Genomic DNA, 25,872 nt, shown 5'->3' on the forward strand with positions numbered 1-25,872 from the left:
ATCTAACGGTCATTGTGACTAACATAATCTAAACTAACCGATTTCTTTAAAAAGAAAAAATTTTATTTTTTCTCAAAAGAAAGAAAGAAAATTTTTTATTATGAAATATCATCAACCATGCACCACTGCTTTTAACTTTATAACTTTGATAAAGCTTATTACTATTATTTGAATAATCTTTTACATTTTAATTTTTGAAATGAAAAGGCGAAAATAGAAATTGGGGGAAATTTCTTTTTTCTTTTTTTTTTTTTTTTTTTAAAAAGCATAATACACGCAGACCACGTGGCGAAAAGTATTAAACATCCATTTTTTATTCTTACCGTCAATCGCACACCACTTGGTTCCTGCCTAGTTCTTGTGTTAGCTTTTGCTCCTCCAAAATAGTAGCAAAACTGCAAAAGGAAAAAGCCAATCTCCTTTGCTACTTTCCTTATTTCTATTTCCTCTTAATCTTCATCGCTGTCCCCACCGATGGCTCACCATGACCTCTCCTCTCCGCTCCTCCAGCCTCAACCTTCCAATCAAGCCCAGTTAATCCTCACCATTCACGATAACGGCTCCGGTCAACGATCCTCCTCAACTCAATCCCTTAATCGTCAGTTTCACCATCACAATAACAACAATCACTCGTCACATCTAAACCATAATTTTCCTAACCCGTTTGAGTTCCTGGGCTTGGATGGCTTGTCTGTACCTGCACCATCAACTTTGGATCCATTCCGGAACGATACGCCTGATATTGAGGGGCTTTATGAGGTGCTAAAGATCTTGGTTTGCTTGCCGATTGCTGCGGTGCGGTTGGTGCTTTTTGGTGTTTGTTTGTTGATAGGCTATATTGCTACCAAATTGGCTCTTCAGGGATGGAAGGATAAACACAATCCTATGCCTAGATGGCGCTGTAGGTTAATGTGGGTCACTCGGATTTGTGCCCGCTGCATTCTCTTCAGTTTCGGGTATCTTCGTCTTGCTTCTTTTCTATGCTTATTCTTTTAATATAAGAAAACTGAAAAAAGTAAATCAACCTTTTTACCAAAAAAAAAAAAAAAAAAAAAAAGTTAACAGAGTTGGATGTGCTTAACAATGATATATTTCTTTTCTAATCTATCTAATAATGTTTGAATCAGACATTGAAATCGATTTCTTTTTTATAAGATTTAAAAAAAAAAAAAATCTTTTAAACTATTGCTGCAGCTACCAGTGGATAAAAAGGAAAGGAAAGCCTGCTCCTAGAGATATTGCTCCAATTGTTGTGTCAAATCATGTATCATATATCGAACCTATCTTCTACTTCTATGAATTGTTTCCTACAATTGTTGCGGCTGAGTCACATGATTCCATACCCTTCGTTGGAACTATTATCCGAGCCATGCAGGTAACTAATACTCAGACTTGGTCTAATTTCCTGTTATGTGAATAAGCAGGCAACTGTCTTTGCTTTTGATATTCATGATTCCTTATGCTATCTGTGATCAGGTGATATATGTCAATAGGTTCTCACAGTCATCGAGGAAACAAGCTGTTAATGAAATAAAGGTAGGATGTTTCTACAATTTTTACTTATCTGTGCTTATTTGATTTACTATTGTTGACTGTACTCATGGAAATCTGTTCTGAGATGAATAACCTAAGCTTCAAATTCAAATGTCTGTTTGCTTTCTTGACATGTTGAATTCATAATTGGCATGTGTTTATACTTTATACCTCAACGCATGTCGATGATTCATAGAACAACTCTCTGAGAATTGCTTAAGAAGAATTATATAAAATTGTGGACAGTATTAAGTACCAAATGCATTTCCCAAAGTCCTTTGTGCTCAATCTGCAAGATAAAGTTCAAATAATTTTTATCAATTTATAAGCTATTTGATACAGAAATGTGCTTTCAAGGATATGAATACAGAGAAAGGCTTCGTGCGATAGATTTCCTCGAGTGCTATTATTTCCTGAGGGAACGACAACTAACGGGAAGGTCATTATTTCTTTCCAACTTGGTGCATTTATTCCTGGTTTTGCAATCCAACCAGTGATAGTTCGCTATCCCCATGTTCACTTTGACCAGTCTTGGTAAGTGACTTTTTTCGCACGGAAATTCCTTTTCGGCTGGCTTAATCAATGTCTTATTGATCTTGTTTATTTTGCTTTGCCATTATTATTAGGGGGCACATTTCATTGGCAAAGCTCATGATTAGGATGTTCACACAGTTTCACAATTTCATGGAGGTACTGCTATTATGTCTGTTAAATTTGAACATTGTTTTTTGTTTAAATTAATTAAGGTTGTCAGTTCTGAATTGAACAGGTGGAGTATCTACCTATAGTTTCGCCCCTTGATAACTGTAAAGAAAATCCTGCTCATTTTGCTAAGAGGGTGAGTAACCGCTTTTAATTAAATTGATTTCAGAGTGTTTTATCAATCAATTTATTTATATATTCAAATGCAGGGACTCAAAGTACTCCCCTTTATGTATTTGAATATACATAGTTCTTACCATTTAAAATCTACATGTATGTTTGTTCCAGCAATGATGTTTGATGTGGATTAATTGATGAATATGGGCATATGCAGGCTAGCCATGCAATTGCAAGTGCTCTTAATGTTGTACAAACATTTCATTCCTATGGGGACTTGATGCTTCTTATGAAAGCATCCGAGTCAAATAAGGTACTTGTTTCTATGTCTCTACCCTCATTTGAAAATTATACTGCTTGAAGATATATGCAGTTAACCATTGTATAAAGTGCTAAACTATTAATGGTTGACAATCTAAGATTGGTCACGTGCAATAGCAATAATAGAAGGTTGGCCTCATAACATTGAGTTGTCTGGTTTTAAGTCACTGGAAGGTTCCGGGACATGATAATGCCAGGTTTTTAAGTCCTAAGGGCAAACTTGGCCCTGACGGTTCTTTTTCTTTTCTTTTTTTTTTTTTTTTTTTTTTTTTTTTTTTTTTTTGTTGTAATTGGAAATAAACAAAGTAGAGATTCTATATTTGCATTAAATATTTATTTTTGTTTTGTCATGTCATTAGTTTCAGGTGTCCAATTCTAAATCGACCAAGCAGCGACTTTAACTTTTGGGTGTATGTTACACTGTCACCTACATAACACATTGTGCTAATCTTTTTTAGTATAGTTGTGTTTGTGTGTTCATGTTGTGTAATAAAAATGTCTGGAGTCCATGCCACATAGGTCTCAACTAGATTCACCAATAGGCGTAGCCTATTCTTGCTGACGCCAATTTAACATTACAAATTCTTTCAACTGTTTAGCTCTGTTGTCAATCATCCCCAACTCATTAGCAACCCTGTCTTCACTACATGGCGGTGACCTCCTAGCCTCCTATTTGCATGCACCAGTTTGTTTCAAGTTATACTAAAGGAAAGTTGCATCAGTTAGAGTCAGATCTCTATAATAGTGACAACTGTATTGCTGTGATAACTTGTTATTGTTATGATATTTTTGCAGGAGAAGCCATCAAGTTTTATGGTTGAAATGGCTAAGGTGGAATCGGTAAGTCTTTGCATTGAAATGCCCTGAATTTGAATTGTCATTTTGTTGCAATAGTAAACAAGTAGCAATAGTTGATATTTATGAATCTTGATATGTAGATGAATAAGTTTTTGTAATATTTTGCATTCTATCAAGACGAGTTTTCTTTTCTCCTTCATCATGCTCAAATGTCCATACTTAATTTTCTGTTTTGTAAACCATGGCCATATCATTTGTCTGCATCAGCTCATCAAAAATAAAGATGGTCTTATAATTGTTGGTCGCAATATAGCACAAGTACCGTATGTATATGAAAATTTAAAATCCTTCTTAATTGTTGATTTTCACTAGTAAAAGATAGCACATTTATCATTCAGATACACACTGCATCACCTTGTTTTCTTTGTGCTTCCAAATCTTTGTGCTCTATTTTTCTCAACTTTTGATCTATCAAAATCTTGAAATTTAATTAAGTTTTATGCTTTTTGTAAATAAGCTTTTGCACATGTTTGCTTAATGGTGGAGAAGCCAGCTTATTTATCATATATGTATTTCTTTTGACTGTTTTGTTTATTTTGTTTTTTTAGTTATTCCATATAAGTAGCTTGGAAGCTGTGGACTTTCTGGACAAGTTTCTTTCAATGAATCCAAATGCCAGGTACTGAGTTTTTTCTTATAAGTAGTTACAGAAGTTATTGCTTGGTAATACTTTTGATTGAGGGATATATTTGACCACTTGTATTTATAGTTGTATAAATGCCTGAGCATCAAAATTTCCATATTGTGTATGCACTGTTATTTTGCATGGAATTATTTATTTTATTTGGTTCCTGGCTCCTGTTTGTCTTCTGTGTTTTCTTTTCTATCCATTTTTTGGGGAAACTCAAGAACTTTGTGCCCTCTTTCCCTAGGCAGGTGCCCTGTGGTGAGATTATTGCATCTCCAAAGGGCAGATAAAATCGAATTTCTTAGTGACCGAGTGTTGGTTATTTAGATGTGGCATTTGAATCACATTTCAGACTCGGTCCTCCTGCTTAATTGTCTCTGTTTTTGCTCCCCCCTTTTCTCAAGCAATTATTGTAGCAATTGGTTTTTATTTTTTCAACTAAAGAATTCACCATTTGTTTCTTTTATTCTCATATGTATGAATCCCTGTCATCCTTCCCTTCCGAGCAGAAGAGGTGGTGCCTGTTGTCATCTGTTTCTCTGATGACACTATATGTCACTATTGGACATTTATTCATGTTATGTCCTTAAAATATGGTCTCTGCTTGATATTGTAATGTGTTAATTATACATTAATGCTAGAGGTCAATGCTTGAGACTGAAAATTTACTGGTCATCAGCACTGTTGTTTGAATTTGGCACTGTTATTTGCTTTCCTTTTTTTTTTTTCTCTCTCTTTATTTTTTCAATCTGAAATATAAAAACATGTATTCTGATTTTCTGTTTACTCTTTCTACAGTGGCCGTGTTAATTTCAGTGACTTCGTGAGGGTTATGAGGTTAAGGGCATGCCCTCTTTCAGAAGAGGTTAGTTATTGCAAAAAAAGTATATGTTATTTTGCAACATTTTGAGATTTGAATTGTGTTTCAGTTTATTGTCTCTTGGCTGATCATACAAATTTGTTAAAAGGCTATATTGTTGCTTGCAATGAATAATTGTTTGTAAGCATGTGAATTTGAGGCAGTTTCTCACTTCAAGTGATCAACATAAATCCATGCATTAATTGGGTTGTTGCATCTGGCTACTCTCTCTCATGCACACACACAAATTGGCCATAGTATTGTTGTAGGGAGCTTTATACTTCTGTATTTCCTTAAAAGTCACATTGTTAGTGGCTTTTGGGACTAACTCTACAGCAATTTCTCGAATAAATTTTTTATTTTCTTGCATTTAGGTTTTATGTAGGGTTCTTCTTGAATCTATGCCTTGAGTTTATATCTTCTACATTGTTGTTGGACTATTGAGAGAGTAGCTGTGTCACTTCTGACTTTTATATAAACCATAAAACATGATTAAAAAAAAGAAAAGGAAGGGAAAATTCCATTTCCATGGTATGAGTTAGTTTTTAAAATCATGCTCATAATGTGAATTTCAGTGAATGGTGATTTTTAAGATTTCGTCATGCATGCAGATTTCGTATGTTCTCCATTAAATTATTTTTGTTGGATTACAGATATTTGGGTTCATTGATGTGGAAAAGAGTGGATCAATCACATTCAAGCAGGTAATTCCGCAGTCCTTTTTACTTGGTGTAAATGAAGATGTGCAGTCCTGATCACCAGTTTTTATTTTGTAGGCTATGTTTATTATTTAGAAGATGCATTTGAACTAGTTTGTGAGTATAACTTGGACATGTTCTGCTAGATTTTGCACACCCACATATGATCTTGTCTAGATTTCTAGTGGAATGGAGAACACATAGTTGATGGGTGAACTTACTATTTATATGCCCTTGCATTTTTGACCAACTTAAAAATACACACAGTTGGATTCTAGTTCATGACTCATATCTGTAAAATAAAAAGCTATGATTCATCTAGGAGAACAGTTGAAGTGATTGATGAGTTTTTCTGTGTACTGCATTTCTTGTTGCTTGCAGTTTTTATATGGATCAGTTCATGTCATGAAGCAACCATTGTTCAGGCAAACCTGCGAGCTAGCTTTCTCCAAATGCAGTGATAGAGGAGATCGAATCTCAAGAGAACAAGTATGTCATAATTGTTCTTTTTTTCTTTTACCTATTTATTTCCCTATTCTTATTTAAGTGAACCCTGACAGACATTATGGGTTTTCGATTTTGTATTTGGACAGTTGGGAGATATGGTTAGACTTGCAATCCCGGACTTGGATGATGAGGAGGTAATCGATCATTTTATCCCCATAATGCAAGTGCATAAAATCTTCAACATGTTTCTTTTCCTAATTTCGGAGGGAGAGAGAAGAGTCAACTGCAACATAACGAAACATGGATCACTTGCAGGTCCAGGAGCTATTCAAATTGTTTGATACAGATGGTGATGGGTGGGTTGGCAAGGATAATTTTATATCTTGCCTGAGAAAGAATCCTCTCCTGATAGCACTTTTTTCATCTTGTTCCATGCGCAAAGGCTCATCAGAAGCTGGTGATATGATGTTGGAAGGGATCGTTTGATGCCTATATTTCTATAATTGGATGTTTGGTCGGGCTGTGTGAAATTGATAACCCCTGATATTTTTGGTTTTGTTGAGAGAGAGAGAGAGAGAGAGAGAGAGAGAGAGAGAGAGGCAAAGGGTATTTTTTAAACCTTTGCTGATCTAATCAGGTGATAATTTTGATGAACATTGGCATTGAATTGTACTTTAGTAATTTAAATTTAAATTTAAATTTATATTTTACTTGCACAATCCACCGGCGCTGTCTCATTACTTGTGGAGTTGGCTGAACAAAAATGAGGCCTGAAGGTTGAGTTGGGCTTAGGCCTTTAATCCTTATGTTATGGGTTCCATGTTGGACATTTGAGATACCATCATCGTAACAGGGCATCAAGGAAAGAAAAATAAAAAACACGTGTCTGATAGTGGATGGGGTTCAGGTGGTGGACGTTTACCTGTAAACAATTAATGGCCTTCGTCTCACTAATGACTAACCTGCCCCTAATTCTATTGGTGGTTGCCAGGTAGAGTTTCAACTAACTATTTATATACGAGTGTCCTTACTACCGGATGTGACTGTAATAGAAAATTTAAAAAAAAAAGAAAAGAATATTGTTAGTTTTATTTTAATTTATTTGGTGGTATCATTTATTATTGCTGTGTTTACATGAAAATAGCCGATAACGGTTGGTAAAATATAACACAATGGATAAGGGTATAATCGTTTTCATATATTATCATTTATGCAGCATATTTTTTTTAAAAAAAATTTATACTAATTAAAAAATTTAACATAACACTGAAAATAAAAAAAATATTATTTTAAAAAATTAATTTAAAAAAATTATTCATAATTATTTTTGAGGTTAATAAAATCTAAATATAATATAAATACAGTAACCCCTCTATCATGTTTCCATGTAACTCACACACCGCCTCTCAATAAATTATTAAATCATATGATTTAGTTTTTCAATTGAGAGTATTTTTCTACTAAATAAATATCATTTTTTATTGAAAAAGGAAAATATCTACTAAATTATTATTACAAAAATGAGTTTGTAAACGTTGAAAAAAGAAATGTTGGTGACGCAAGAAAAGTCATTGGGAATGACGTCCTTCTCTGAAAGTGGAGGAGTAATTTGGATCGTTAGATCAAAGTGAAATCCCATTTTAGGAATTTAAACTTATAGCACGCGATAGTGGTCCCCTACGACACCGTAACCTTAACCTCCTGTCGTCTGACCACAACCACAGATAACCTTTAAGCCAATACGATGCTCAAATCCACTAACTGATCGACAGCTGTCTCCGCTTCATAAAATAGTCCAATTTAGAATTTACAATTGTTTTTTTAATTTTCTTCTTTGATTTCATAAAATAGTCTCCAATTTGTTTTAAAAACCATGTTGTTTGTAGAGTATTTCGTCAGTTATGGTTTGTGGGACAATTGAATTTATTTTAGTTTGTACACTTATAAACATAGATCTTGTTTGGTTTTTGAGAATCCCTATACTTAAAAAATAGTAATTTATTTTTATTAAATAAATTATTATCAAATTGAAAAAATTACAACAAATTACACTTTTATATTATAAATAGTGGTAGAGAGCGCTCTATTTTAACCATCTAAGCTAATGTTTCATTGACCCTTCGTATCACATTTAATTTGGTTTATAGGTAGATTTCAAGTACTTCAAAAATATAATATTTAGCATTTAAAAGACACAAGCATTATTATTTATCATTTACATCCAAATTACCATCAAAAGTTAAAAAAAAAAAAAAAATTTATTAGCAAAATTCACAATTCTCTCAAATCAAAATTAACTTATCAATAATATGTTTTCACTTTTCACTTTCATAGAATTAGTAAATTTTTAAAAATGAAATTCCTGTTTTGTTGTTTTTGATTTAAAGCCTGTCCATTAATTAGTAATGTGATTAATGAGTCAAAAATTAATGTTTTTTTTTCCCTTTTAAAAGTAAAAACAAAGAAAATAAAATTAATTAGGATTAAAATAACAAGATGACACCGTTTTGCCAAGAAAAAAACATTAATGCTACAGAAAAACAATTTTCTTTTTACAAAAACAAAAGAACTACACTAATAACCCAAAACTTGTAAGCATAAATAAGTAATTTTAGGTTGAAATACAGTTTAAGAAAAGATTAAATATTTTCCAAATAAAGAAAGAGAAAAACATAAAATATTAGCATAAGAGATGCAGAAGAGTGAGTGTGATGGAAAATATCTGACGCACCAAACCACAAACAAAGGCATGGCACCCCATCGATTGGTCCCATGTCCATGTGAAGAAGAGGCTGTGGTTTTTGTTTCGTGTTTTGGCAGAAAAGCGATCATTTACACTATGAGTTTTCGCTTCCTCATTGGTTATTTAGCGTACGTAACTGTACGGACGATGGAGACTTCTTTCTAACTATGTACTATGGCTCTTCCTCATTTTTTTTTTTTTCTATCTCTTATAGCTTTACTCATTTCCTTGCATCTTTTAACCAGGACCCAGAGAAGAAAGAAAAAGAATAAGTAAATAAACTTTTCTTTTCTTTTTCTTCTTTTATGGACTTCCCCTTGAAACCTAAGTTAGTTTCTCTCTCATCAATTCTTTTTTTTCCCTTTTCTTTTTTGTTTTACGGTTTCCTTTCTCCCTAAATTTTGCTCTTTTTGGTATTTGTCGTGGATTTTACCAAAACAAGCAAGGGTGACCGGATGAGGTTTTCTCTCATAGAATAAGTATAGATATATGTAATAAACAATAACATCATAATAGGTAAAAATTTGTTTCTTTAAATGGTTGGGCTTGGTTGGAAGAGCTTTGATAAAGAAACAAAGAATGAGTGAGGGAGAGAGAGAGACATGAATGAATAAGGAAAGGTAGCTGTATGTCGGTGCTTGCTGCTTTGGTTTGTGACTAGAAAAAGAACCTAGAATCAATCAATCACAACAAGCACATAAATAACAGATACCTTCTCTCTTTGTGCAGTAATAGGTTATGTAACTTTGCTGTAATAGTCTGGTCTTTATTGTTCACAATAAATCAAAATTTTCTTTTTTTCCAATTTATTTTACTTTCTCTTTCTTCCATTTTAGCGTTTGTTTGCACTCCTCTCCAACACAGGCTTCCTGGGTTTTTTTGCCTATTTGGTAAGATTTCCAAATCTCTCTTTAGCAGTAACTTTTCCTTTCTTTTCTTTGTTTCCCTACAAAATCTTTCTCTTTTGATTGCCCACATGGATTTGAAGAACAACATTTCTTGTGGTTTGCCTTTTTTTCTTTCGATCAATCGAAACCCATTCTTTTCTCCATAAAACCTTATTGGGTTTTTTGGGTTTTGTTAGGAATCCTAAGATTTCCTTATCCACTACCCTTTTTGGCTTATGTTCCTCTTCTCCATAAAAGCTTTACCTATTTGGTAATTTTATTTCACTTGATTGCATCTTTACTTTGGCTTCTTCACAAGAACTCGAATTGAATTACATCAATTTTTTAAGCTCTTCTTTGTGACAGGTTTCCTGGGTTTTGCTTTCAAAATCTCCGACTTTTTCACTAAACTAATTTCCTCTCTTCACCTTAAGAGAGACCCAAAAAAAAAAAAAAAAAAAAAAAAAAAAAAGAGAAAGTCTTTCTGGCTATAGCCTATTTTTGGGTAAGGCTTTGAATTGAAGAAAATTTTGTAAAGTTGAGTTCTTTGGGTTAATATATATACGTACTGAGCAATCCATTTGGTTGTGAAAAGGTTTTAGAAAGATGGTGAGAGGAAAGACTCAAATGAGGCGCATAGAGAACGCCACAAGCAGGCAAGTTACTTTCTCCAAACGCCGTAATGGGCTGCTAAAGAAGGCATTTGAGCTCTCAGTTCTTTGTGATGCTGAGGTTGCCCTTATTGTCTTCTCTCCAAGAGGCAAACTCTATGAATTCTCAAGCTCCAGGTAATAAAAAGAATATACTACATTTGCTCCCTTTTTTTTTTTTTTTTTTTTTTTGGTTATGGAATTCTTGATTCTCTAATCACCAATGATGTCATTTTAACTTCTTAATCCTGCAATGGCTATATGTGGTTCTTGCACTATGCTTGATATCTCTCTCTTTTATATACGCACAGATATACAAGCAAGCACAGAGCTTAAGCCTTTTCTTGATCTTAGAGATTCTATTACTGATCCTTCTGTCGCATTTAGTGCAGGACTTAGGAGAAAGAATTAAAAGATAATAAGCTCATTTGAAACTATTTCACTATTTTTAGCCCATTGTTATATAACCAGCTCCACACTGGCCTAATGAGGCCAAGTTCTTGATTTATGTTATTAGTGTAATCCCAAGGTTAATCATGACCATGGGTTTAATTAAATTTGGATAACTTTATACATAAGGTTAAATAAATCCAGTTTTTTCAAGTACATATATGCAACTAAAGCCACTATTTACAGTTTACAAGCACTGTTTTTTGGTAACAAATGTAAGGATGAACACTAAAAGAACAAATTTCTGACACACTTGCTAGGAGAGAAGAAGAGAAAGAGACTGAGAGAAAAGATTTGACGAGCTTTCTGACATAATTTGACTATTTATGTCGGAAAGGTAAAAAGAATTAGGTTAGGCTAGCAAAATCAAAACCATAATGCTTAAACTGTTTTATTTACTCTAAACAAGAACCATTTGAACTCAGATCAGTATTATTTCTTGTTCATCCATAAAAATGAAGAAATGAAAATGCTATTTCCATTTGTGATCTTACAATTATCATGAATAAATAGATCCACTTCGAGGCATCTTTTATGCTGTCTTTAATTTGTTTCCTATCATTCTCCTTTTCTTTTTCTTTTTCTAAAAGAATAAAACTCTTTGAAATTTGTTTTCTCTCTTCCTATAAGCAATGTATGAACTTACCCTACTCATTGTAAATTCTTTAAAAGCTTGACATAATAAATCAAATTAATAAATTCTTTTATGAATGTACCACTAAATGCTTACTCTATTAAACTTTAAGGCTCTGTTTGATAGCGTACGAATGAAATGTTATGTAATTAGATGCATATCGGTTTGTTGTAAAAACTTGGATACTTAAACTTAAAAGAAAAAACTCTTGAAAAAGTCTATTTAATCTCTTAATTTCATATCATTCATGCAAAGATTTTTAGGACTTTCTTATAATCTATTAGCTCCAATGACCTTGGCAACATCTAGGTTTTGAAATTAGGCTTGGATTTGTAATTAAACGTAATGTAATTAAATGGATTTTTTAGTTTATTGTAAAATAAAAATGCATTTGTTGAACTTGTAAAAAATATAAAAAGAAAAGAAGAAAAAACTCTTCTCTCTTCAATCCCTCAATCCCTCCACATGATTCATGCAAATACTAAATAGTACTTCCTGTTAATTTTTTCAATCACCATAGCTAGATTCTCTCCCTTACCTCAGCTTAAAGCCAACCATTAGTGTTTGAACAATTTTCTGAGCAGGTAATAGTCTATTCATGTAATTTTAGTCACCATAGAGCATTTGTTAATATATTGTAAAAAATAACAATGTTATTTTTTCAAAAGAACAGTCTACTTAGATAACTGTTACTGTAAACTTGTAGCAATTAATGTAAAATTGATTAATAATAGATATCCTTAATTGCACTCTTTTCTAGTTTGAAGCCAATAATAAATTAATGAGTATATTTCATATAACGTAAGACGTATAATAGAAAATTTATATGGAAATTTACATTTCTAACTAAAATAATTATTTTTTTTTTTAATTCTTGTGAAATAAAAATTGTGTCTATCAACTAGGGACAGAGGAAGTAATAATTTGCTGACACGTACAGTAAAATACTAAGCATTAATCTCAAATAAGTTAGGAATTACTACATAAAATAAATCCTTAAACTATATCCGTTTTGCTATTCATATTTAAATCTATATTAATGTAAATAAATAGTAGATATTTGGAAACAGCTCCCTTTCATCATCACCAATGTGTCCCACTCACCTCACGATGAATTACACATTGTAATAATTATGGGTTTTTTTTAAAAAATATCAACCCGTATAAAATTCTTTTATAAATCAATCTATATAGTTTCTATTTTATAGTTAAATATATATTAAGTTATAAATTTCATAAACAAAATGTTTAGACGTCTGCAAATCCTAGCAATAATGACAAAAATGGAATTATATAGGATATAAAAATGATGATTAAGGCTTCGTTTGTTTTCGTAAAATAATTTGCAGGAAAAAATTTTTCATAATTTTCCGTTGTTTGGAGCGTTCAAGAAAATAAGTCAATGGAAAATATTTTTCTAGTCAAAGAAAAACTAAGTCATTTTTTAAGGAAATAACTTCCCATTGTCGAGAAAGTAAAACATATTTCGTACATTGGCAAACTTTATAAATTCTTATTTTTTAGTTTATTAATCACCACAGTCATTACCATCCGTTACCATTTAGCGCCGATCACTACCACCGGCCACGGGTGGCTTTCATAATTTACATTTTTTTTATTCTTTTCAAATTTAACAATAAAATTTTTAAATTATGAAATTTCTATTATTATTAATATTTTTTATGGTCTTATGAGATAAAGAGTTTAATATATTAACTGATTTTCAATATTACAACCAAACAATGGAAGATAAGTCATTTGGAAAATATTTTTCAAGAAAAATGTTTTCCATAAAAATATTTTTCAGTAAGTTATTTTATTGCAAGTTATTTCACAGAAATAAACAGAGTCTAAGTATATATTTAGAAATAAATTTTGTAAAATTTTATAAGATTTATTTATTCTGAACAAGTCTTGCCGAGATTTTGAATGAATAGTTGAATAGATGCCCTTTTGTTATCTTCATATGTTGAAAATTTCTCTCTCTAACATATAAAAGGGATTCAAATTAACAATCTTCTTTTGTCTTCCATGTGGGAGTGGACGCCCAGCTCTTCAATCACATCCTGGATTTTGAAACTTAAGAGTTTGCTATTTTCAGAGTGTTTTTCCTTTGTCCTGTGGTAAAAATGGTCAGCCTCATGATATGATGGGTTCATGCATTGACTATACATTATGTTAACCTTTTAGTAGCCTGATCCTATACTCTTTTTTTTCCTTTCTTCCTTATAAAAATATACAATTTTCTTTTTTGAATTGATTTAATTAGGGGTTTAAACTCATAAAATTGTCAGTGAAAAGTATTTTCGGGTCAACTTACATACTCATCTTTGAACCTGCATGAGACAGTTAGGGGTTTTAGCCCCCATTTTTGCCCACAGAAACAATAATATAACAATTTTAGACATTATTTTCCCTAATTTGGTGACTTGATTGTGCTTTCTTGCTGCTCCTTTTGCTTCAAGAATTGAAGAACCATATAAGTCTGCATTTTTCTTTTAGGAGTTCATTTTTGGTAAAAATGGAAAATATATTACTGCGTAATGATTGGATTGTTTTTGGATTTCAGCATGCAGGGGACAATTGAACGTTTTCGTAAGCATGTGAAAGACACTCAAGTAACCAAAAAGATAACTGATGAAAACATGCAGGTTCTAATCTTTACTTTCCTCTTACATTTCACCTCTCAATTCAATTTATCTGATGATCAAATTAATGTTAACTATCTAAAGGAAGTCCTGCTCCTTCTAGTTAACGTACGGTTTAGGTTTAGGGCATCTTTTACTCCGTCCATGTATGCTATGGCATTCATCTCTCTGTATCTCTAAATGATTTACGAGGTAACCTCTGATAAATTTTCACTCGAATTTGATGAAATGGCAGCATCTGAAGACTGAAGCTGCAAGCATGGTTAAGAAAATAGAACACCTTGAAACTGCTAAAAGGTACTTTCTTTTTCCTTTCTCTTTAGGCCTGAACTCTTGTTTTAGAGCATGTGTGGAAGAAGATTAAATTTGAAATGGCTCAGGAAATTACTGGGTGAAGGTCTGGGTTTATGCACTCTTGAAGAACTACAGCAGATAGAACAACAGTTGGGGAGGAGTGTAAGCAGCATTAGAGCTAGAAAGGTTCATCCAAACCATTCACGTTTGCCTAAAAATCTTTTATTTTGGAATTATATAGTCTAAGATGCCCTTTTCTTTTGCAATTTTGCGTGTATTCAGAATCAGGTTTTCAAAGAACAGATTGAGCGACTACAAGAAAAGGTAAATTTATACTTGAGTTTTTATGCCAAGAACTGGTTATAATAATTTAAACCTGATTTTTGCAAAGATATTGTGAAGAACATATTGAAAGATTTTGGGATTACACATAAAAGAGAAAAGACTACCATTTTCAGAGCCAAAGCAAAGTGGGCCTTCTCTTCTTGTGTGAATCCAGATTTTGGTTTCCCAGTAGATAAGAACTTATTTAGGAACTTTTCCTTCTCTTGTTTGGTATGTGTTTATTTTTATATTATATATATATGTTTTTCAGGAGAGACTATTGGCAGCTGAAAATGCAAGACTCTCGGAAAAGGTAAAAATTTGAATAATTATATTTTTTTTAATCGTTTATTATTTTTCATGGGTACATAACGTCATTTGGCTGAAGAAGTCAAAAAAAAAAAAAAAAAAAAAAGGGAAATAATGTTAGATAAGACCCTAAAGATCAAGGCTTAATCAAGGCTTGTCACCCTAATCACACCACTAGACACTAATTTTCTTCCACATAAAAATTAACAAGTACCCATCAATTTTTTTTTTTTTTTTTGAATTTTTTATTTCTTTAGTGTGGGATCCAACCGTTGCAAGGGTTTAAACAGTTAGGAGAACAAAACATGCCCAGTGAAGAAAGTAGCCCAGTTTCAGATGTGGAGACTGAACTTTTCATTGGGCTACCGGAAACCAGAAATAAGCGTTGCCGTCCAAGAAATTGATGGAAGGTGGTCCAAACCACTCTTAATCAATCAATCTATCTATCTATCTATCTATATATATATATTACATCTAGCTTCAACCATTAATAATAAAGGCTGTTGTATGGTAAATGTAATTTCTGTAGCATGTTGAAGAAACTTGAATCTTGATATGTATTTAACAATTAAATATATATAGCTACTTCAATTTTTATCTATTTCTTCTCCTATTTGTCTCTCCTACGAATTATCTTATAATTTATAAGTACTATAAATTATTTGAAGCATTAAAAGAAATTGGTAAACTAAGAACAAATTTATTTCTCAGAAGGGGATTCAATGTAACTTCGATCCTGCTAGGGACTCAAGGAACAAAGTATGCAGCCACATTAGACAAAAAAAACCAAAAAAAGAGAGTCGCGTACACACGAATTCATGAACACGGAAGAATCTCCAGGCAAGGGTAAATTGGCCCAATTTATCCTGACTAAAAGAACCAACTGATGCTAAGAGACATTTGTGCCAAAGCAGCATGACGACCATCTAATCTTTTATTAAGTACTGGCTCTGGACAAAATTTCAAGTACTGCTTCTTTTGTGGGTAGAGCAGGAATGGCTCCTTTTTCCGTTACTGTGATTGCGCCGCAGGCATTTGCAAAGAGAAGAGCATCTTTCAACTTCTTTTCATGCTGTGATAGAAATTTAAATTTTCATAAGCATATATCAAACATACATGTAGCCTAGAAGCAATGTTAAGTTATATTGTACCCTGTATAGACTTGGATCTCCCGCCAATTTTTTCAGAAATCCAGCCATAAAGGCATCACCAGCACCAGTTGTATCAACTGCATTAACTTTAAAACCAGGAACTCTACCTTGGAACATCTGCATGACAATCCAGAGAATATATTTCATTAAAGATACCTTAGAGTGAAATGTAAAAGCAACATTTAAGTTGGCCACTTTGAACAATGTACAACATCAATGTAGGGAGCCTGCATCCATGTTATGGCCTTTTGAAGCAAATAAAAGCTGTTAAAAGCCTAACAAGGAATTTGAAAGCCTAAAAATACTTTTGCACCAAACAAAGATAAAATCATCTTTCAGACATCTCGATGCTAACCTGCGTATAATAGCGGCATCCTGCGGAACCTTCGGTAACAAGCAATAGCTTAAGATTAGAATGGAAAAGCTTCATCAACAACACTTCATTGTCAATTGGATCATCACTTCCAATCAAGAATTTAACTTCTTCCTCGCTGACCTGTGAGTCCCAAATGAGCCCTACATTTAATATTTGTTTCACACATAACGTAAAGGGTGTCCCTAAGAGCCTCCCTAAATTTTGCAAAGCTCAGGGGAGGGTCGTCTATCAAATGCAGCCTAGCCCTGGCATCTTTTGCAAGTATGCTATTTCCATAACTTGAAGTAGATCCTTCAAGTCATAAAGGCGCAGCCTTTCTGTTGCGCCAAGGCTCTCCCTCTCTAATACAAAAACACAAATTTACATTTCCTCATAACTGAAAATGTGGAGCTATTACCTTAATAATGTCGGCTTGGTTCCATATGTCCATGATGCTGTTACGAGCAGCTTCTGCAGATGGCCACAATGCCAATCTCAAATTCGGGTCATAAGAGAGGATACAACCAGCCTTCTTAGCAATGTCCATGCCAGCAAGATGAGCTGACTTACAAGGTTCTTCAATCAAACTAATTGATCCATAGTGAAATATACTTGCCTGGGAAATAAACAAAAAAGACATGGCATATCAGCTACAAGCCGTAATACTAAAGCTGGAAACTGGGACACTCCAAAATAGTTGATTCAACTGATCTATTGTATCTGTAACAAATGAGAAAAACAAAGAGCTTCTGAGAATTGACAGCATTGTTGTGGAATAAAAGTCTAGGGCAATCAATCACCCAGGATCCTTTTACACAGAATTATTTATTTACCTTCCTTATTAGAGCTTCATGAATTTCTGTTTCACTTAGAAGCATATCAGCACTAGGATTGCGGTAAAACATGAATTCACGTTCACCATCAGGTCTCAGTGTGACAAATGACAAAGCAGTCCTTGCATTTGGATCAAAACACAAGCCAGAATTGTCAACTTTATTTTCCTTGAGAACATCAGCCAGCATGTATCCGAATTCATCCTCCCCCACCTGAGTGGCAGAAGGTTAAGTTGAAAGTTCAATCTATAACCATACTTCGAGATGAGTGGCTAAAATGGAGTAAAATAAACAGCACCACCAAGGTATATTCTGTATTTCATAATATCTTTTTAATGGGGCAGAATTGACATAAATATAAAACTTTTAGATCAGTGTAAAATCATTCTGGTTATAACTTTTATGGATTTTCCAGCTAAATAAATGTCTGCAGATTGTTCAGTTCAGTAAAATATTGACCTTGCCAATAAAAGCTGAATGTCCCCCTAATCTTGCTATTCCAACAGCAACATTAGCAGGAGCTCCACCCGGGGCTTTCTTAAAGCCAGATGATTCTGCTAATGAAACTCCAGATTCATTTGGCACGAAGTCGATTAGAATCTCCCCAAAGCAGACAACTGGCGATTCCTTACCCTGGGCTGCGTCCTTCCTTGAACTGAGCTTTTTCCATGATCCTATTCAATGGCTCTCCAGGTTAACAGCAAAGTAGCATTCAATAATATCAAAATCTACTTGCAATTTACAAAGGTCATAAATAAAGAGGGAACATAATCATTAAAAGAAACGAAAATCAATAAATTAACTAATAGAACATATAAATACAGAACTAAATTGGAGAACGAAGTGAATATACTTATGGTGCTACTCTTAGACAGTGTCGATGAGGAAAACTTCCTGAAGGAGCGCTCAAGATTCACATGGAAGCAACAACCTGTCCTCTTGAGTCCCTCCATAGAGGACCGAAAGCCAATTGAATTGTAACTTCCATTCTTTCACCACAAATGCTTCCATTATATAAACTCTTAAGAAACGGAAACTCCCTACATTTTTGCTTCTCCTTTCCCATCTCTTGACTTCTCCCTCCGATATCTTCTATCTCGGGAAATCAATCATCCATGGAGTATTGACCACCCACTGTCTCCCTCATTATGCGTGGATGTTGTTTTCGCCGATTACAAGGTTAAAATATAACTGATAAGTAAATTATTATTAAATTAAAATTTAACTCTACGAGAAATAACTATAATGGACTTTAATTATTCTTTTATCCAAAAAATATGTCTCACTAGCAGTAAAAAAGTCGTTAATGTGACAGTAAGATAAGATTGTCTAAAAAGATTTAAAAAACATGTCTCACTAACGGTAAACAGAAATAAAATTGGAAGGGCGTCGTACTTATTCAAAGTAAATATAATTTAGAGATTAATTATATTTTACTCCAATTATAATTTGGTTATGGTTATCGTCCCATGGTTTCCTTTAATGCCACGTCGCATGCTAGGGAAAAATTTCTCACAACACAAGGGAAAAGTTTCCCCCAGAAAATGTTTTTTCCAGTCATCCGTACATATTGTACAAAGAGAGTTAGCAAGCTAGCAGCCCATAGTTGTGAAGCCCATTGCATTGTATGATTAAACACTAAAATGCGTCACTCACCGTTATTAGAGATCCATAATAAATTTAGTACTATTATCGTCTTGGATAAATAATTATTTAGTCCTTCTAATTTTATCATAATTATAATTTTTTTTCATTTTATTTGATAAATATACTGAATAATCTTTAAACTTTAGCATTATTGAATTCAATTCACATTATTTTAAGAGTTAACTAATAATGTTTAACTATTTAAACCTTCACGCTTAATATAGAGCACATTTACTGTTAACTTACCATTTAGTATCTCATTTAAGGACAAAGATATTGAGTGGTAAAAAGTTTATCAAAACTAAATTTTTGGGATTGATCAGTGTATTTACCAACAAGAAGAGTGAAATTGTAATCATAACTAAATTTGAGGGACCAAATAGTTATTTATCCTTATTACTTTTTTAATTTAAAAGAAATTTATCCTTATTGGTCAGCAAGTTTCCAAATTATGATTGTATTTTGGGATATCTCATTTCTTAACAGCATAAAAAGAAATGAGATATGTGATATGTGATCAAAAGGATTCTATTTAGATTGGGAACATCTGAAAATTTAATGTCTTATAAATCCAGGACTACAAAGTGGCTAGCTGGTAAGCATTTTTCATGTCTTACATGTACATGTAAACATCATAAATCCCAATACAAAAAACCAAAAATATATATTATTATTATTATTATTATATATTGGTTAAACTGATCATGAAGAGTTCAAAGGACCCATCCCTGGATGAAGTTAGTCTCATTAACCATAGTTCTGCCAACAGAAGATCCTTCTGCAGCTTGAACATAGTGACGGTACCTGTTTAAATAATAAAACCTAGCTAATTTAGTATTGTTTTTAAGATAATGAACTTAAAGTTTGATAGATTATTAGGAATACCCAATTTGTAGGACAGGTCCAGGATCGCAGTCCAAGGGGTTGGATTGAGAAGTGTGCAAGCCAAAGTTGCCATTTCCATCTGCTGCACCAGAATTCCAAATTTCTTGGATGGCCTTAAGACTTTGTCCTTCTGCTTCCAGCTGAAATTAATGTTCAAGTGATAGATTATTAAAAACTAATTAATATTCATATACATATATGATAACTGCGTTTAAGCTGAACCTTAAATTTCAGTTGCTTGTTTAAGTCTCCAAGGTGACGCTCCTGACAAATTAAAGTAGAGCAGAAGCCATCATATAAACTCAACATATATATATATATATATATATATATATATATATAGCCACTGATATACGTATATATTAATTTGAGTTTGCTTACCTTTTTGCGCAGATCTTCCATTTGCTCAATCATAATCTGAGTCTGCAGTTAAGAACAAAATAAGTATCAATATCAGCTAATTAATTTATCTGGAAGCATTCCTTAATTATACAGAATAAATAAAGAAGATAGAAAATTGGATAAACCCCGAATCATTATTTGGTTCCTGAAATATATATATATATATATATATATATATATATATATATATATATTGGAATAGAATATCTTTACCGTTATATGTTTTATAAAACTGAAAAATATTTATTCGATATAATAAATTGTTAAATATTTAAAAATTTAACAAGAGCTACTAAAATTAAAATAAATAATTTTATAATGCTCGAATAAATTACCAGACAAAAAATTAATTAGTTACCAACTTACTATTTAGTCATATATATACACACGTTTATAAATTTTTGTAGTTTTTGCATAATTTGGAATTTATTAGAAATTTCATTAATTTTGATGAAATTTAGAAGATGATGATAATTCAGGAACGAAGTGCATATGATGAAAGAAACTTTCTAATGCAAGTGATATATTACAAACAAATGAATACCTTTCTTTGCCTAGCCAGTGCAAGAGCTCCTTCAAGTTGTTTCTCAAGATTTTGCAGTTCCTTGACGCTCAGCGGGCCAAGATCTTCTCCAAGCAAATGCCTTATTATAATAAAACACAGAATCACTTTTAGTAAATGTGTTTTATCCATATTCTTAATTACAGTGGCTCCCTGAGCTATATGAATTAGACATAAAATGAACATGAGATTAATTTGTAGTCTTGGAATACATAATAAGAAAATCACAAGTCTTACAACCTTTGAGTGCGTTGAAGAGATTCATACTTTGCCTTCAACTTCGCTACCTCTTGGTACCAGCTCTGCATTATTATAACCCAAAGAGAAAGAGAGGTTATTTTGAAAATTGCTACTGTACAATTCAAGGGAGTACTCATTTTCTAAAGAACAACACTTCCAGTTTCATTAAGAAACGTCAAAGTACATTACAGTACAGTACAGTTCAAGATTTTACCAAACACAAACCTGTGTCTCACGTTCAATGCTGTTATCTTGGGGAGTGAAGCAGCAACGTTGATACCGCTCGAGGGTTTTGGTTGTTCTGTAAATACAAGTTATTAATGTGTTTGTCAAATGCATAATATAAGAGCGTCAACTAATAATTTAACATATACTAGCTAAATAAGTTTCCATTTCAGATCATAAACCCAATGAACAACTTGCTAACATCTGAAAAGTAAGAAGCAATAAGATCTAACTACTGCTATACAATTACACCGACTATAATTTAACCTGTAAAGATTTGATTAACATTTCATACATAATGTCTTAGTTAACATTTTAATTTTAATTATTTTAACTCACATTATAGGGTTGAAGATTCTTTCATCACTGGGTTGCGTATATGTCATGTAGAAAGGACTTTTCTTTTTCAGAAAAAAAAAAGTTGGAAAATTTCATGTAGCAGAAAACCCAATGCTTAACTATGGAAAACAACCGATTCGCCTGATTCACTTCCCTGGCTCAGTGCTATTTTAAGCAATAAATGCCTGCCGTTAAAGACTATATTCCTCTACGTGCAAAAAGAAAATCACGATATGTTATGGATCTAAGATTCATGCGCGGAGAGAGAATGGAACATAAAACCTAAATAAAAAAAATTTTCTGGACCTTCTAGTAGTGAAAAAAAAAAAAAGAAGCTAAAGATCGAAAGTCTGTTATCTGGTGAGGAAGGCCAAGATAGTAAGAGAAAGGAACAATAGTCCAAAAGATTTTAGATCCAAAAATAAAAATTTCCTCCAAAAAAAAAAAAAAATGGAAGATGAGGTTACAGTTGATTTGCCAAGCACTTGCACTCCAATCGATTATGGAGTAAAAAGAGAGTAAAGCATTGGTAAAACCAGTAGATAAAAGGATTAAAAGACATGAAAAAGAACTGAGTCCCCAAAAGACCTTTTGGACTGACTGTTTAGGGCAACCTTTTATCTACAGATAGAAAGAGAACCCCAAAATAAAGGAAACCCTAGATCTTGCACAGAGGTCCGAGAAGAACCTCCATGAGTGATTGGACTTCTACAAAAACAAAATGCTGATTTTCAGTCACACAAAGTTGGTATTTCTGATCAGGTGAAAGGAAAGAAACAAATGGTAGTCTAGATAGATTATATATCCCTTCACTTTTCAATCAAACAGAACCCCAGAACCCAGAAGAGAGAGAAAAGGGTTTCGAAAAGGACGATGAAACGTGTCGATCCGTCATTGGGAAGCAACAGAAATACCCAGAATTTCAATCCATCTATCGATACATGTCTGAAACCCAAAAGCCCACAAGAAATCGTGGGAGCCCAACAACCGGAGTATAAAGCTAGAGGTTTCACAGAGAAAGACTTGTCAGATCAGTCAGATGATCGAGAAGAAGAGCACTGGAGAGAAACCAAGTACAGATCAATGGAGCGTTGAGTCATTAAAACAAAAAAAAAAAAAAAAAAAAAAAAGCATATGGCATTGCAAGAAAAAGAGAAAAGAACGATGTCAAATATCAAGAAATCCAGCTTAAAGTAGAAATCTGAAACCAAAAAGATAAAACGCTCTTACACACTCAAAGAGAGCACATCAAACATAGTGAGATTTCTGCAAGTAGTTAATTTATCAAGAAAAGAGAAGTTTTAGGCAATAGAAATGCAAAACTCCTGTGTTTTTTTTTTTTTTCTTTTCTTTTTGAAGAGTAATACTACAAGTAAGAGGGATCAGGTCAAAGAAACGTACCCAGCACTACCAAATTCATAAAGCTTGCCACGACTAGAGAAGATAATAAGGGCAACTTCAGCATCGCAGAGAACAGAAAGCTCGTAAGCTTTCTTCAACAACCCATTTCTTCTTTTCGAGAAAGTGACTTGCCGGTTGATCTTGTTCTCTATCCTCTTCAGTTCAACTCTTCCTCTTCCCATTTTTGTATCGCTCTGTTAATTTGTGTTCAATATGTGATTGGTATAATATATATATATTTTTTGGTATGATGATTTCTAAACAAGTGTTTTATATAAATATACTGTGACCGTGTCTTGTTGCGAACTGGGAACTTGGTGTTATACAAAAATGGAGCTGATGAGAACAGAGAGAATTGGAGAGGTGATGATGATAATTGCTTGTCTGTGTGAGAAGTGGAAGTTAAGGTAAATGGATATGGAACAAAGGAGGGACACTAGATATTCTTTTACAATAAAATGGAAACCCAGCATTTCTCTTCTTTTTCTTATTCTCTTTTCCCTTTTAGTTTTAGCAACCCTTTCTCTTTTCTCTCTGTGCAGTGTGTACTACAGGCTTCCTTCAGTTTCTCCCTAAGAAATTTACTTTTTCAAGTCTCCTTACTCGAGCAGACACGACACGCGCTACCTCCCACAACGGTCAACAAGTCATGCCTAGTCACCTTTTTTTTTTTTTTGGGAAAAATTTGTACAAGAGATATATTAAAAATCTGTTCTCACAGCTAAAGATATATTAACCGGGCAACAAAAGACCTTAATTCCCGTAAAAATGAGAATACCCGGATGCATACATAAGCTAAGGATGAACATACAGTACAGTATATAACTACCGTACACAAGTATGAACGGCTGAAATAGCTAGCATTTTCTAAATCCTGCTATATAAGCTGCTCCAAGACAAAGACATGGAATCTAAACTGAATATTGTTTCATTTGGAATGAGTTTTGTCTGAATGATACTTGAGGAATTCCTACATGGAGTCTCAGTAATGAAAATTGTTTGTCCTCTAATTGTCAAAATTTTGCACTGAAAAGTAATTATTAATTAGTAAGTACTAATTTAGATGGAGCAATTAATATATATATAATCAACAAATTCATAATTATGTCCACTTTGTTAGCTCCTATAATTACTAGAATTAACTTCCAGTTTCGATTCTACATAATGAATGGTTATGCCCATGTCTTCTGGCATATTCAGCTTTGTGAATTTTAGTATATTACAAAATTTTGTTTTTGGGGTCAAGTGTAAGTGTTTGTATACGGGATTGATTTTTTTACTATTCACCGTCTGTCGCGGAGGGGAAGTACCAAATTGAGTCCCCACCGCCTTTGAGTTGGTGTTTTTCATGCTTGGACGTTTCCTTATCACACTTGAACTCAAACCCTTACTCAGTTCTTACTACTCTACACTACTTTGCTCTTATCGGGCGCGTCTTGTTCACGCTCATTCATGATTGCGATTTTCTTTAGTTTCAATAAAATTTTTTATTTTTATTAGTTTAGTGATTTGGTTTAAGAGTGAGGCTATGAATTCAATTTAGGGCAATTTTAAATTTGAATCGCCTATTCTTCTTTTTAGTCTGTTGAAATCATCTCATTACCAAATGGATGCTGCATTTCTGATTGAAAATTATATTAATTTATGCATGGATTAATTAAATAATTAGGGTTTTGTTTTTTTTTTTTTTTGACATTATTAGGGTTTTGTTTATTAGTTACTATAAGAAATAAAAGTACATGGATGATGTTACTAAAAAAATTAAAGGGTTTTATCATGCATTAAAAAATTGCGTTAATTATGAATTTGAACATAATTTTTTATATTATTTTTAATTTAATAGATGGTATATTTTGCATGATAGTATGAGTTTGTAATATAACTATCTCCCATGCACAAAAAAAAAAAAAAAAAGAAAAGAAAAAAAAGGAGGAAAAGAGGAAAAAAACTTTAAGTTTGGAAAATTTCTCAATAGGGTGTCACGAGATGAACCAACTTGCAGAAAATTAGCAGAATTGGCATGCACATGTGAATAGAGTATTGACTTTCCCATTGCTGTGAGAACTTATATACATATATACAGCTAGCTATCCCTCAGAATTGGCCTGAAAAAAAAAATATGGTAACTAGAAAGAGGTGCAAATAGGATAAGAGTTGAAAAAGAAAAAGCAAAAACCAAAATGAATGGGTAATAGTCACAGCATTTAAACATAATTTCCTTAGTGGATGGATCCAGCTACCACCTATGGACAAGGACAAAGAAGCCTAGGGTTGGGTTCCTAAATCTGTCCCTATTGCAATAATGGGCTGAAAGACGTGGTGGTGGTGGTTAGGGTTTACCATTTACAGAAAGCTTTAATGGATGAATAGGGTTTCTTCAATGCAAATTTCTATTTCTTGCAATACCCTTCCCTATCAGCTGAGCTTTAAGCATGCCTTGGCTTGTTCCCTTGCAATCAAAGTGGAACAAAGAGTAGACAGTCAAATGGGACTTGCTTGGAATTATCTTTTGTCTCTTTTCCATATTCATTATTCATTTGATTTCTCCTATAAATATACTTATCATCATAACAATAAGGTGGTTCTTTAAATATTATTTGGTGATTTTTCTTTTTTATTTTCGGCCTGTTAACTGTACTGAAACTTTGTGTAGGGATCATGGGTCCTTTCCCTTTCACGGCACTGCAACTCATGTGGGAGGTGGGGCACATGTGGTTTTTTAATCTTCCA

The 25,872-nt window shown here is 33.0% G+C and overlaps 4 protein-coding genes across 6 annotated transcripts; 2 read left to right on the forward strand and 2 right to left on the reverse strand.

The window, feature by feature from the left end:
• Nucleotides 1–317: 317 nt before the first annotated feature.
• On the forward strand, nucleotides 318–6,882 carry LOC105643072 (calcineurin B subunit-like protein). 2 transcript variants are annotated; one of them, XM_012228119.4, is made up of 14 exons: nucleotides 320–956; nucleotides 1,195–1,375; nucleotides 1,477–1,536; nucleotides 1,904–2,067; nucleotides 2,160–2,223; nucleotides 2,303–2,371; nucleotides 2,570–2,665; nucleotides 3,469–3,513; nucleotides 4,080–4,150; nucleotides 4,958–5,024; nucleotides 5,672–5,722; nucleotides 6,098–6,205; nucleotides 6,310–6,357; nucleotides 6,479–6,882. In XM_012228119.4, the coding sequence occupies exons 1-14, from the start codon at nucleotides 475–477 to the stop codon at nucleotides 6,647–6,649; spliced, it is 1,677 nt and encodes a 558-aa protein (XP_012083509.1). In that variant the 5' UTR covers nucleotides 320–474; the 3' UTR covers nucleotides 6,650–6,882. The 2 variants fall into 2 exon arrangements, with proteins under 2 accessions (XP_012083510.1, XP_012083509.1); XM_012228120.4 differs by lacking the exons at nucleotides 6,310–6,357; nucleotides 6,479–6,882 and adding an exon at nucleotides 5,795–5,833 and having other exon boundaries at nucleotides 318–956.
• Nucleotides 6,883–9,250: 2,368 nt separating this feature from the next.
• Nucleotides 9,251–15,703, forward strand: AGL20 (AGAMOUS-like 20). The gene is made up of 9 exons (XM_089721223.1): nucleotides 9,251–9,796; nucleotides 10,160–10,298; nucleotides 10,389–10,581; nucleotides 14,097–14,178; nucleotides 14,411–14,472; nucleotides 14,556–14,655; nucleotides 14,752–14,793; nucleotides 15,065–15,106; nucleotides 15,360–15,703. Exons 3-9 carry the CDS (start codon nucleotides 10,400–10,402, stop codon nucleotides 15,504–15,506), a joined length of 657 nt encoding a protein of 218 aa, XP_089577349.1. The 5' UTR covers nucleotides 9,251–9,796; nucleotides 10,160–10,298; nucleotides 10,389–10,399; the 3' UTR covers nucleotides 15,507–15,703.
• A 79-nt stretch (nucleotides 15,704–15,782) lies between these two features.
• On the reverse strand, nucleotides 15,783–18,488 carry LOC105643076 (putative fructokinase-7). Its single transcript, XM_012228127.4, has 7 exons — nucleotides 18,295–18,488; nucleotides 17,901–18,115; nucleotides 17,442–17,654; nucleotides 17,027–17,224; nucleotides 16,609–16,749; nucleotides 16,254–16,370; nucleotides 15,783–16,174 (listed from the first exon to the last, which is right to left on the reverse strand). Exons 1-7 carry the CDS (start codon nucleotides 18,392–18,394, stop codon nucleotides 16,040–16,042), a joined length of 1,119 nt encoding a protein of 372 aa, XP_012083517.1. The 5' UTR covers nucleotides 18,395–18,488; the 3' UTR covers nucleotides 15,783–16,039.
• Nucleotides 18,489–19,600: 1,112 nt separating this feature from the next.
• Nucleotides 19,601–23,682, reverse strand: AGL6 (AGAMOUS-like 6). Of its 2 annotated transcripts, none has more exons than XM_089721996.1 (8): nucleotides 23,143–23,682; nucleotides 21,403–21,478; nucleotides 21,178–21,239; nucleotides 20,920–21,019; nucleotides 20,355–20,396; nucleotides 20,196–20,237; nucleotides 19,974–20,113; nucleotides 19,601–19,892 (listed from the first exon to the last, which is right to left on the reverse strand). In XM_089721996.1, exons 1-8 carry the CDS (start codon nucleotides 23,322–23,324, stop codon nucleotides 19,802–19,804), a joined length of 735 nt encoding a protein of 244 aa, XP_089578122.1. In that variant the 5' UTR covers nucleotides 23,325–23,682; the 3' UTR covers nucleotides 19,601–19,801. The 2 variants fall into 2 exon arrangements, with proteins under 2 accessions (XP_089578122.1, XP_089578123.1); XM_089721997.1 differs by lacking the exon at nucleotides 23,143–23,682 and adding an exon at nucleotides 21,742–22,488.
• Between the last annotated feature and the right edge of the window lie 2,190 nt (nucleotides 23,683–25,872).

The sequence above is a fragment of the Jatropha curcas genome, chromosome 5, assembly GCF_041381405.1.
Source record: "Jatropha curcas cultivar XTBG-Jc1 chromosome 5, XTBG_Jcur_1.0, whole genome shotgun sequence".
In the NCBI taxonomy this organism is placed as follows: domain Eukaryota; kingdom Viridiplantae; phylum Streptophyta; class Magnoliopsida; order Malpighiales; family Euphorbiaceae; genus Jatropha; species Jatropha curcas.

Excerpts from the sequence above, each read along its gene's own strand:
- LOC105643076 (XM_012228127.4), bottom strand. The coding sequence starts at position 18,394 with ATGGAGGGACTCAAGAGGACAGGTTGTTGCTTCCATGTGAATCTTGAG. Across the intron at positions 17,225-17,441 it reads ATGAAGCTCTAATAAGGAAG|GCAAGTATATTTCACTATGG; the intron begins GTAAATAAATAA and ends TTTATTTCCCAG. Across the intron at positions 16,371-16,608 it reads GATGCCGCTATTATACGCAG|ATGTTCCAAGGTAGAGTTCC; the intron begins GTTAGCATCGAG and ends ATTGTCATGCAG.
- AGL6 (XM_089721996.1), bottom strand. The coding sequence starts at position 23,324 with ATGGGAAGAGGAAGAGTTGAACTGAAGAGGATAGAGAACAAGATCAAC. Across the intron at positions 20,397-20,919 it reads CACTGGCTAGGCAAAGAAAG|ACTCAGATTATGATTGAGCA; the intron begins GTATTCATTTGT and ends TCTTAACTGCAG. Across the intron at positions 20,114-20,195 it reads ACAAGCAACTGAAATTTAAG|CTGGAAGCAGAAGGACAAAG; the intron begins GTTCAGCTTAAA and ends CATTAATTTCAG.
- LOC105643072 (XM_012228119.4), top strand. The coding sequence starts at position 475 with ATGGCTCACCATGACCTCTCCTCTCCGCTCCTCCAGCCTCAACCTTCC. Across the intron at positions 2,068-2,159 it reads GTTCACTTTGACCAGTCTTG|GGGGCACATTTCATTGGCAA; the intron begins GTAAGTGACTTT and ends CATTATTATTAG. Across the intron at positions 5,723-6,097 it reads GATCAATCACATTCAAGCAG|TTTTTATATGGATCAGTTCA; the intron begins GTAATTCCGCAG and ends TGTTGCTTGCAG.
- AGL20 (XM_089721223.1), top strand. The coding sequence starts at position 10,400 with ATGGTGAGAGGAAAGACTCAAATGAGGCGCATAGAGAACGCCACAAGC. Across the intron at positions 14,179-14,410 it reads TAACTGATGAAAACATGCAG|CATCTGAAGACTGAAGCTGC; the intron begins GTTCTAATCTTT and ends ATGAAATGGCAG. Across the intron at positions 14,656-14,751 it reads GCAGCATTAGAGCTAGAAAG|AATCAGGTTTTCAAAGAACA; the intron begins GTTCATCCAAAC and ends GCGTGTATTCAG.